This window comes from Leguminivora glycinivorella, chromosome 2 (assembly GCF_023078275.1).
Source record: "Leguminivora glycinivorella isolate SPB_JAAS2020 chromosome 2, LegGlyc_1.1, whole genome shotgun sequence".
Classification (NCBI taxonomy): Eukaryota; Metazoa; Arthropoda; class Insecta; order Lepidoptera; family Tortricidae; genus Leguminivora; species Leguminivora glycinivorella.
Genome location: NC_062972.1, coordinates 15,252,392 through 15,264,620, shown reverse-complemented (window position 1 = coordinate 15,264,620; position 12,229 = coordinate 15,252,392). Strand labels below are relative to the sequence as shown.

The window sequence follows — 12,229 nt, the reverse complement described above, 5'->3', positions numbered from 1 at the left end:
TGAAAAAAATCACAAAAGTAGAACTTTATAAAGACTTTCTAGGAAAATTATTTTGAACTTGATAGATTAAGTAGTTTTTGAGAAAAATACGGAAACTACGGAACCCTACACTGAGCGTGGCCCGACACGCTCTTGGCCGGTTTTTTTTTCCTTTAGGAGCGAAATAATTAATTATTTGAATTAGGTATTATAAATTGAACTGAATAGGTAAGTACAGTAAACGGCGATAAAGAATGCATAATGCACATCGGTCTTTGGAAAGAGACAATTAACGTCACGTAAAAATAGAATAGAATAGAATAGAATAGAATTAGAATAGAATAGAATAGAATTAGAATAGAATAGAATTATAATAGAATAGAATAGAATATAATAGATTAGATTAGATTAGAATAGAATAGAATAGAATAGAATAGAATAGAATAGAGTAGAGTAGAGTAGAGTAGAGTAGAGTAGAGTAGAGTAGAGTAGAGTAGAGTAGAGTAGAGTAGAGTAGAGTAGAGTAGAGTAGAGTAGAGTAGAGTAGAGTAGAGTAGAGTAGAGTAGAGTAGAGTAGAGTAGAGTAGAGTAGAGTAGAGTAGAGTAGAGTAGAGTAGAGTAGAGTAGAGTAGAGTAGAGTAGAGTAGAGTAGAGTAGAGTAGAGTAGAGTAGAGTAGAATAGAGTAGAATAGAGTAGAATAGAGTAGAATAGAATAGAATAGAATAGAATAGAATAGAATAGAATAGAATAGAATAGAATAGAATAGAATAGAATAGAATAGAATAGAATAGAATAGAATAGAATAGAATAGAATAGAATAGAATAGAATAGAATAGAATAGAATAGAATAGAATAGAATAGAATAGAATAGAATAGAATAGAATAGAATAGAATAGAATAGAATAGAATAGAATAGAATAGAATAGAATAGAATAGAATAGAATAGAATAGAATAGAATAGAATAGAATAGAATAGAATAGAATAGAATAGAATAGAATAGAATAGAATCAGAGAGACAACGCTCTACGAAGACGAAAAACCAATGTGCAATTATCGCCGGGTACTGTACTTCAGGTAGGAACTTGGCCCTTACGAGGATAATTAAAATTGAAAGAAGAATTGATTCCTGAATGCGATAACATCATACAGTGCACGTGCAAATAGGTAGTTTTGTGGTGGCAACCAAATCGAGAAAAACATATTTTTTTCTTATCAAATTTAAGTTGGCAAATATTACGTAATAGTTTAAGTGTTCCGCGTGTAGTGTCAACAATACACCGGAATATTAATTATTATTGAAATACATGATTTTGCGATTAGTTACAGCAATAAATTATATATTAGATACCTATGTTACAAGCTGAAAGCGGTTTTATACATATTACCCAATTTTTTACAAAATAAAAGTTGGTACAGAGTCGAGTCGTTAGCAATATCATCGCATCGATTTCAGTAATCTTTGGTTCTTGCAATCACTAAAATGCTGGATAGATTGGATTGAATTCAAGACCCAGGTCTTCTAGCCAAGCGTGCAATCGTTAGTGCTCCGTATCGTTTCGTAGTTTTCTATATCTATCACTCTTCCGTATAGCCCGTATTGGCGCGACAGAGCTAATTGCGTATATTTTGCGCCGGAGCATTAACGATTATACTAGATACAGTAGATACCTACCACTGTATGATCACGCATGATCATAGCGAGCGGCAGCCGGTTCACTATCGACCGGAAGTAGTTTTTTTTTTGGCATATAAATGTAAATAAACTGTTTAGTAAGAATATAAGGCCCACTTGCATAACCACTTAACTCAGGATAGTCAGGGTTAGTGGGCTGTCATCTGTCAAATTCCATATAAAATTGTGGCTTAACCCTCCATTTTCGTTGGTGCAAGTGGCCCTAAAAGGGACAAAAAGCTGACAGGAACTGTGAGACTGCTTACCCGACGGGTATGAATACTACAACGGGTGAAATCTTATACTATTAAACGAGCAATTCTTGTATATTTATTTATTTATTTATTTATTTATTTATTTATATATACCGACGATCTCGGAAACCGCTCTAACGATTTCGCTGAAATTTGTTATGTGAGGGTTTTCGGGGGTGAAAAATCGATCTAGCGTAGCCTTAGATCCCGGAAAACGCGAATTTTCGAGTTTTCATGAGTTTTTCTTTCGCGTTTGTAAACGTAAAATATGGTCCTTAATTTCGCCGCGCGCGCATCGATTCCGCTTAGCTCAGTCGTACGAGGTCGGTCTAATGTACGCAGATAGATCGTAGGTGTCAGGGTTTCGAATCCCGGCCAGAAATTAAGTTTTTGTTTTTTGTTTTTTTTTTGTTTTTGTATTTATAAGAGTTTTTTTTTTAATCTAAAGACGTGATATATTAAAATACAACCGAGCGAAGCTCGGTCGCCCAGATATTGTTTATCTTATTATTACTATTTTACAGTAAGCATGCCCATCCCCATACATAATAATAATTCACCACTTCACTGCAAGTCTGTTTAATCATCAATTGTATATAAATAAATAAATAAATAAACAAATATTATAGGACGTTCTTACACAGATTGACCGAGTCCCACGGTAAGCTCAAGAAGGCTTGTGTTGCGGGTACTCAGACAACGATATATATAGGTATAATATACAAATACTTATTATACATAGAAAACATCCATGACTCAGGAACAAATATCTGTTCTCATCACACAAATAAATGCCCTTACCGGGATTCGAACCCAGGACCGCGGCTTAGCAGGCAGGGTCACTACACGCTAGGCCAGACCGGTCGTCGTATACCAATGTGTTCAATGAAAAAAAAAATAACCTGTAAAAAACTTGGTTGTTTACGTATTGTGAGAAATAAAACAATGATTCAGACAACCACTTCTTTTGTAAAGTCGGTTAAAGTAACAAACGTAGTGCTGTTATTCAAGCGTAGCGGAAAAAAACACATTGTGCCAATTCTTAAATAAACAACTGCGGGAGTTTTAATAGCTTTATTTTTTTATTTAAATGATAAATCTACTTGAAACAATGGAAGCATATTTACGATATGTTTTATATAAAAGGAGACGTTGCAAGCATTCTACACTGAAGTAGTACTTCTGGATCAGAGCGGACGACAAGAAGAACCATGCGTTGGGGAATAGTAGTATTGTTGGTAGTCGCTCTGGCAGGAGCCAGGGCACAGTCAGAAGACTCGGAAGACGCTGCTGCTGAAGCACAATACTGTAAGTTACATTTAAATTCAACAAGCTACACAATTATAAGTGCAAATACCGGACACAGAAATTAGATATCGACTCGCCATTCAGACACAGCATAGGAATGTAGGGACACAGTAATCATCTATCTAACCTATGCTTTTAAGTAATTTTATTATTTTTCATTGTTAAAATTTATATTATTTACAATCGTACGAAGAATTTGCTTTTTCTTCACTAGAGTTTACAGTATTTCATACCAATTCTAACTTGATACCTATAGATGGCTGTTAGTATCGACCTCTAAGTGACGATCTTAAATTTTAAATGAAATAAATTGATGGATTTGATTTAGTTTGATGTTTTAAATTTTTTTCCTCGTGCTGGTGTGGTGAAATAGTACATTGTGCAACAAGGGGAGGAAGTTGAATATTATTAACGAGAGTAAGTTAAATCGCGATGGCTTGCCGGAGCGATTTAAAGACTCGAGTTTGTAATATTCATACTCCCCGAGTTACACACAATGTTTTTCATCACACTCGCAATGTAAAAAATAAGTAAATAGATGTAAAAAAGTTAAGTACAGTACTAGAAATTCCATAACTCCCTTGGGAAAACGATTTTTCTATTACTCACGCTCCGCCTGCTTGCAATAGCACATTTAATGTTTGAGGGTGATGAAAAATTGTATGCTTCACTCAGTGACAATATGTGTGTATAATAATCTTCGTGCCTTGAAACTCGCAACCACCACTGCCATTGAAGTCACTTTTTGCTTGTTCGAGTATTATCAAAAAGTTAAACAACAACATTGCCTGAATTGCCTCTTTATAAAACAACTATTTCCTATTTTAGTAGACATTTTACTTCATTTATTAACAGTGTTTGCCTATAATTTAAGTATTTTTTGTTTTCTTTTTAGGCAAACGATGTGGAATTAACGAAGTTTGCTCGAATTGTTACAACGACTGCCAAAAAACTTGCAAGAACAGATTCCAAAACGACAGAGCGTGTATCCAAGTATGTAGAGGACCCGGATGTGTTTGTCAAGAAGGCTACCTGAGGCACGACAATGGTACTTGTGTACCCGAGTATCAATGCTGTAAGTTAAGCTTATTATTTATGCTACCTATCAGGTAATTTAAATTCGCGATATCGGCTCATATATTTGCATGTTTAATTTCTTTGCTTCCCTGCAAAATTCGGCAGACATTTTTGTTCAAGTTATTTTAGCCACGTCAAGGGACAGTATTTTTATTTTTTAGGGTTCCGTACCAAAAATGTACAAAAGGAACCCTTACGGTGCGACTCTGTCCGTCTGTCTGTCCGTATGTCACATTACTAAATATCTCGAGAACTAATGTGCTTACCTAAGCTATCGATTTGAAATTTGGAATACCTAGTTATGAACATTGTTAATGTCCTCAAATTGAAAGTATTATTTACCAGCTTCTTAGGTACCTACTTAATGTAATCATTATTGCCTGGAGTCCTAGGTGTGACCTTCAATTCAGAGGTCACGGGGTCAAACTTATGTGCAAAATTTCATTAGACATTTTCCAGTCACTTTCCGGTGAAGGAAAACATCGTGAGAAAACCAGAATAAGGTCTAGAGTTACCTTTTGGTAACTATTGGTCAGATGGAGTTGCTTTCGTAAAAAGTAATGTCTACGCTAAATCATGGGTTGAAGTAGTTGTCAAAGCGGACCCCAGGAGCCGAGGCCCCAACCGGAGCCGAGGCAAACGCCAGAATAACGTAAAGAGGATATACTTAATTACCTATTATAATCAGTCGATTTCGCAGTAGATAAGTACCTACCAACTTATTTCCAACTATTTTTGTTTTTCAGCCCCTCCAGTTTGTAATAATGGAGAGGTGTACAACCAGTGTGGTTCTTCTTGTCCCACGTCCTGCGAGAATAAAGACAACACGTGTCTGGTGTGCACTCTACAGTGCGTTCCCGGCTGTTACTGCGCAAAGGGGACCATCAGAGGACCTAAAAACACTTGCGTCAAACCAGAAAATTGCCGTAAGTATTCTGCGGGTCTTCAGACATTCAACGTTGATGCTTTCATATTTTGTCGGCAAGCTGTCACCATAGGGCATAGGGATGACGACAAAAATAATGGCATTCTGTTTAGCCCGTTAGATCGTCCAAAAATATTGAACACATATTTTTCGCTTTATCTCACTAATGAAAAAATACAAAGATACAAAGCATCAAAGTTCCGGAGTGGGGGCTTGTGACGTCACATTTGAGTAAAAATTGTACCTACTTAGGCGTGAAGTCAGGCGAAACTTCAACGCACTGTACAGTCGTCATTTTTCGTTTACGAGAAAAAAGAAAAAATATGTGGCCAAAGTTTATTGAAAATCTACCTGACGGACTAAATCATTTTTTTTAGTTGTCTCCCCTATTATTCTTCTTCGTCCAAACCTCATAACTGAGGGTCGTGACCATCATAAGTCGCTGAACGTTGCAGTGCTCTCCACTCAGGCCGATTTTTTGCCTTCCTAAAGGATCCCTGGATCCCAACAAGATAAGTTGCATTAGGGTAATTCCGAATCACAGAAATGCTCGGGTAATTTCGAAAGGGGAATCTTGATATAAGAATAAGAATAAGAATAAGAATAAGAATTTATTTATTGCCTCAAAAAACTTACAAGTAACCTTACATGCTAAGTACAGTACATATTATCTTACATACTAAATGTTACTTAACTAGACAAGTGATAATACAGTATATTGGCAATAGGTTCCAATCTCAGCATGTGCCAAGCTGAGGGCCTAGCGCTGGTTTTCAGACTGGACCTTCGGGATCGATCGGTCGCAGGTTAACAAATTACCGTGCTGATAGGCTTTTGATAGTGCTGATATGATGAAAATAATGGTGGTTTTTATACGACTTTCGTAATTAGACGACTTTTGGAGTTACCCTAATGTACCTTACCTACTTAAGGGCGTCTTTATTGAGTTGAAGGACCTTATCTGTTACCGCTAGCATCAACTGCGAAAATCAAATCACTTTAAGTATGAACAATTGAACAAACAACCAAAATACTCGGGTAAGAAGAACAATATTTTGCTTTTACCAACATACATGAGCATTTTTTTCGCCACTTTTATGAAATGTGAAATTTTTGAAAAAAATATGCTATTTACTCAGAATCACTAGCTTTTTCCATCCTAGTAGTTAAAAAATTGTCCCATACGATTTTTTTTTATTTTGTTACTATTTTCCTTACATGGGGTAACAAGAGGAAAGTAACAAAAATGTATGGAAATTGTGGGACACTTTTTGTCTCCCAGTGAGATTGAGTATCCTCGTGATTCTGAGCACAATTGACCTAAAATTCCCAAAAAAAAACAAAATAAAAAAATGGCAAAAAAAAGAACTGCTCACTTAAGGTTCATTTAGACAGCACACAATCACGCATACAATCAATGATATGTAAATTGCGGTTACCTACGTATAGGTACGTGAGGTTAAATCGAATTCAGCCAGATACATTTGATTGTACCGCATTGTAAAAAATACTCTCATGTTAGATCTACGGTCTAAATCAGTCCTTTAAAACGTCACCCTTTAATTTCTTTAGCTCGACCCAAATGCGGCCCAAACGAAGTGTTCAATAGGTGCCCGCCGACATGCCCACGCACCGACGAATGCAAGGAGCTCTGGTCTAAAATACCGTGTGAGCCAATAGACTGCTGCCATCCTCAGTGCCGCTGCAGATCTGGCTACTACAGGAAGAACGGTGTTTGCGTTCCTTCCAAGGAGTGTAGTTCCTAGGCAAGTCTGGATATTTGAGTTTGATGTATTTTACAAACAAAAAAAAATTAAATCAGAGTTAAGCATTCCTTTGTTTTATTACTTCTCGTTTTTAACCACCGACGCAAAAACGACGGGGTGTTATAAGTTTGACGATTTAGATTTAGTTTTTTTTGTCTGAAAGCTGAGTTAGTCGGGAGTTTCTTACTTCTCGTTTTTAACCACCGACGCAAAAACGACGGGGTGTTATAAGTTTGACGATTTAGATTTAGTTTTTTTTGTCTGAAAGCTGAGTTAGTCGGGAGTGTTCTTAGCCATGTTTCATTGAAATCGGTCTATGTCGCAGTCGGGGTTTTTTTCAAAATTTTAATTTTTTGCTTAGGTTATTATATGATACAACGGCCCGCCCGCCCCGGCTACGCACGGGGATTATCATAAAAATGGTTAAGGTACAGCGGGGCAAATCTCGACTGGGAGGCAAATATAACTGGTCCATTTTATTCCATGTTTTACAATGTTTGCACTATTAAATAGAGTGTCCACCGGTTATATGACTCGATTACAAAATATCGTCATATTTCAACCATTTCAAACAAAATCTCAACAAATTATATACCTAAATCTTCCTCAAGAATCACTTCATTGTGAACACTTTTTTATGAGTTTCTCGCAAACGCACACACACACACACACACACACAGACGCAGCGGGGCACTCTGTTTTATAAGGTGTAGAGAACAGATAAGTACGAGTAGTACCTATTTTCTTCTGTTTTCGAATTTCTGTTTTCTAAATTTTGGTTATAGTAAAGTTAGCATTAGTAGTAGCTTTAGTAAACTACTTGTGATAAAAGCTCTTAAAGTGGGTAAGTAAATGAATAACACGAAACAATAAAAATAAAAATTAATTTATTTAAAGAATTATATTAACAATCTATTCCACAATAATAATATCATACAATCTTTTAATTTCCATGATAACTTAAACCTTAATACATTTACAAATTTATACAAAGGAGTTCATAGGTAACATTTTACGATCCTAGCCAATACAATAAATAGGTGTTAAAATTGTAGCAAATGTTGTGAACTATTTGGCACAAAACACGTTTTAGAGCCCTTTTCATTAAAAGTAAACTATAGTTTCAGAGTTGATAAACTAAACCTTGTAGCGTAAACATATACAGATGTGGTGCGAAAAGGGTTTCTTTCGTATTTTTCCGGAAACGTTCGTATTTGTCATGCTAGTTCAGTCAATGTCAGTACATCTTGTCCTGAGACTGATTGACAGGGAGCGTACATTTCAAGGTACATTTCATGCCGATGACATTAATCTGACGTCACGCTCCGTATAGGATGATCCCAAATAGTTTTATTGTAAATTATTAATCATTAGTCGTCAATCATTTTAATCGTGTACAAATTACTTCAAATACAGTAGTCCATTTACATGTGGCATAAATAATACCTACTTGAAATGTGAAACGTGAATAAAATTATTTGATTTGTTTTTATACATAAATTTAATTAAATAGTATTTATTAACAACACATTACAATAAATACGTAGAAAAGAGAATTTCTCTCTAACGTAAAGCACACCATCCTTCTTGCATTCATTACCATGCAAAGAAATTCATAACTTAAAATGATTCATAATTCATAATTCTTTATTGCAAACCATGGTTACAGTACAGGTATTGAATGTAGTATGATGTCTCACATGGACCCTGCAAGGGCACAGCATATTGATGACTTAATAATTTACAATAAAACAATTTGTGATCACCCTATATGGAGCGTGACGTCAAATTGAAATAACATGACACGTTCGTACATTTCCGTAACAATACGAAGGCAAACCTCTATACACCTGTATAAACTTTGAAACAGAATCTCACTGCACGTTTACTTCTTACAATGCCATAAAAATACTTATAGGCTAATGAAAATGCAATCGAATGTTCAGATAATTCAGGTTCAATATAATATCCCACGTTACAGAACGTCTGTAAAAAACTGAGCTTTATTCCATTAATAACACTAAAAGTATTTTTTCAGATTAAATTAAATCTACAATGTTTATAAGTAACTGGCACAAAATTCATTAAAAAAATATAAACATTTAGTTCGGCAGTAAATTTCACAAAAAATAACAATATATTATTTTTCGCTTGGAAAACATGAAATTCGTTATTATTAAAATAATTATGATAAGAGAAGGACGGACTATTTTCGGCAGTAAGTTTCACAAAAAATTACATTATTATTTTTCCCTTAGAAAACATGAAATTTGTTATTAAGTATTCAAATAATTATGATAAGAGATGGACGGACTGTTATCATATCACCAGATGGCACAAGCCAACATTTTGAGGCAAGTCTTGTTAGACAAAGGTGTTTAAACGCTTACTCTTGTCTCCATCAGGTACCCTCACTAATATTACACACATTATGAAAATAATGCCTCTATTTACAATTATAAAATACCTATTATGCACAAATTATTCTCCAATACAAAAGACTAGCCTTTGCTAAGTAAGTACACTTATGACGTATAAACATATCTAAAAATTCGTTATTCACATTAATTTCTAGCTTGAAGCATATTCAGTCGTATTCTGTATCTCACCTCGCCTAATAATTAATATTCGTTGAACACAAAATATAAATCTACGTATAATTTCTTGTTCTTCATATTCGGACGTAACACTCAGTCTCTCCACAAGTTTGAGATTCACTATAAAAGTCACTTGAAATACCATGAACTTGTTTCAAAGCACAGATTTAATATTCTATACTTTCTATAGCTCCGTTGTAGTTTCCACTGGCGAATCGTAAGCGTAGCCAGTGATGTTCCTCTTTCCGAACGTCACGTTGTCATTATCCGATGCTCTGCGAACAAAAATGTGTTCTTTCACACACGATACTTTGTGAGTAGTCAACTTAGTAATAGGCATTACTGAAATGAAATTTTCAGGTCAAGTTGGTACCTAAAGGCAGTAAAATACTTCGTAAAAACAGAAACCGGCCCAAAATAACAAACTAAAGCTGAACTTTTGTAATTCATAGTCCAGTTCAAAATTATTAAATATACTAGCATCAAGAAAGTTATCAATATGGGGCTTTCTATTACAGAAGGGTTAAGGGTACTTAATTCAGTTAGTATTTATGATTCACGTAAGTACATTAAGCAAAATATTGGATTAGATTCTCCATGAGGCTTCAATTTGAAATCGACCCTGTCGTCAGCCGACAATACCTTTTAGTCTGGCAAAAAAGAGTAGAAATTAAAAAGTGGCAACATTGTAGTGGTCATCCCTTTCAAATCAATGCGTGTAAGAATTTGAGAAAACGAAATGACACTACGATGTTGCCACTTTTTAATGTCTACGATGTATGAAAACACATTCACATTTAATTAATCAAGGACCTAAAGAAACTCACCTCTGCAATCCGGGTATATCATCATAAGCCATGATAGGCGAGCTCTTCTTCTTATGATTATTGCCGTTGATCTTTCTACCCAGCGTGGTGGCGAGGAGTCCGCCTCCCACATTGTTGTTGTTGACTCTGGGCAACGTGCCCAGCGCATTGTTGAGTGCGTGGTTGTTGGGCGCGCGCCTGTTGAGTGTCTGCGTGTTGTGTTGAGGGCGCGCGAACGTGTTGTTGACTAGCGTGTCGAACTGGTGATGGTTGTTGAGCGTGCCGTTCTCGTTCACGCTTGACGCTCGCGCTGTGGTCGCGGTCTCTGATAGCGTTGGGCTGCGTTCCCCTGCGTATGCGAACAGAATAAGGGTCCCCCCACATCTAGCGTCTCGCGAGCGTCGCGTCGGGCCAACTGTATGGAAAAAGACGTCGCGTCGACGCGACGTCGACGCAGCGTCAGGCTTTGCCCATACAGTTGGCGCGACGCGACGCTCGCGAGACGCTAGATGTGGGGGGACCCTAAGTTAACAATGTCATTAGAAATACAAATGTGAAAACATTTTGTATTATATTCTCGATTATTATTAGCGAAATGTGTTTTCCCTTGACATTAAATACCATAGATAATATGAAATTTCTAATTCATTTATTAGTGGTAAGGTATATAAATATCTTACCGTTGTCTTTGGAAAGGTATTGCACGTTGTGTATGTTAAATGCATGGTTATTTGGACTGAAGTCGAGCTGTAAGTCCGCGTCATCCACCGCCATGTTCAAAACCTAGAAAATAGAATAGAATATTTTTTATTCGAAAGCACACAGATAATAAACAATTTTACACTGACATAGAAAAGTAATAAAGTGCCACGAAATGGCCTCACCTCAGCATATTGCTGGCGACTTCCAGCGCTGGTCTTCCGGTGAGACCATTAAGTGAGAAAAATCACGGAAGGTAACATACAAAAGAAGAAAATAAGGAAAAAAAGCATAAATTTAAAAAACTAAAAAAACATGACAAGAATAAAAACATGGCTAGACTGACTTTACGTTTTGATAATAACCTTATTAAGTTAACTTTATTCACAAGAAGAATGTAATATGAATATAATTTATTAATTTTACGACGTCGGGTTGGGATCAAAATCAGATGTAAATCATAAGCAGCGCCAGAATTGACGTCGCAAAGTCATAAAAAACACGTAAACAAGCTAGTTGCAGAAGCAATGACAGTGATGCTGACAACACAAGCACGATACCTGTGTCTCATAGCGGGGCGCAGGGTCATCCTCGCTGGACGCGTAGCCCGAGGCCGGGCGCGGCGGCGGCATAGACATGCTAAGCGTGCCGTATTGCTGCATCGTTTGTTCCTTGTGCTTCTTATATCTGAAAGCAGGTATACAATGAAATCAACGTCTCGGTAAACCTAATCAAACGTACTAAACCTACCACTGGTAACTTGGGTAACTTGGCCTGACTGTGTGGGCTAACTTTGCGGGTCTTGCGGGCTTCGCGTATCTCTTCGACTGACCTTCAGCTTACGCTAGGTCTCGCCCATAGGAGCCATTAATCAATGTTTACATAAGGGCCCAGCCACGACATTGGTCTAAGCGCGACAGCGGTGAGCGGCAGCCATACGTGCGAATGAAAAGTCCCATCGCTGTGTCTCGTTCCAATGTATGGCCTCCGCTCACCGCTGTCGCGCTTAGACCAATGTCGTGGCTGGGCCGTAAAAGCGTGCGCAGACAGAGAGCGGTCTGGAGTTCTGCCTTCCGCGTTCAGAGTTCTGCGTTCTTTAGAATGTACCGAGTCTGTAGCAGCAACGCACACAGCGGGCAGTCTG

General features: G+C 36.9%; 2 protein-coding genes across 2 annotated transcripts in view; one reads left to right on the top strand and one right to left on the bottom strand.

The window, feature by feature from the left end:
- Nucleotides 1-3,061: 3,061 nt before the first annotated feature.
- On the top strand, nucleotides 3,062-7,048 carry LOC125240029 (serine protease inhibitor swm-1-like). Its single transcript, XM_048147855.1, has 4 exons — nucleotides 3,062-3,215; nucleotides 4,111-4,290; nucleotides 5,039-5,218; nucleotides 6,790-7,048. The coding sequence occupies exons 1-4, from the start codon at nucleotides 3,119-3,121 to the stop codon at nucleotides 6,981-6,983; spliced, it is 651 nt and encodes a 216-aa protein (XP_048003812.1). The 5' UTR covers nucleotides 3,062-3,118; the 3' UTR covers nucleotides 6,984-7,048.
- A 2,536-nt stretch (nucleotides 7,049-9,584) lies between these two features.
- LOC125235638 (cadherin-99C) overlaps nucleotides 9,585-12,229 on the bottom strand; it is a 166,856-nt gene continuing 164,211 nt past the window's right edge. The window contains 4 exon segments of the mRNA XM_048142241.1: nucleotides 9,585-9,855; nucleotides 10,408-10,735; nucleotides 11,067-11,169; nucleotides 11,646-11,772. Coding sequence (XP_047998198.1) covers nucleotides 9,765-9,855; nucleotides 10,408-10,735; nucleotides 11,067-11,169; nucleotides 11,646-11,772 — 649 coding nt within the window. The 3' untranslated portion in view covers nucleotides 9,585-9,764.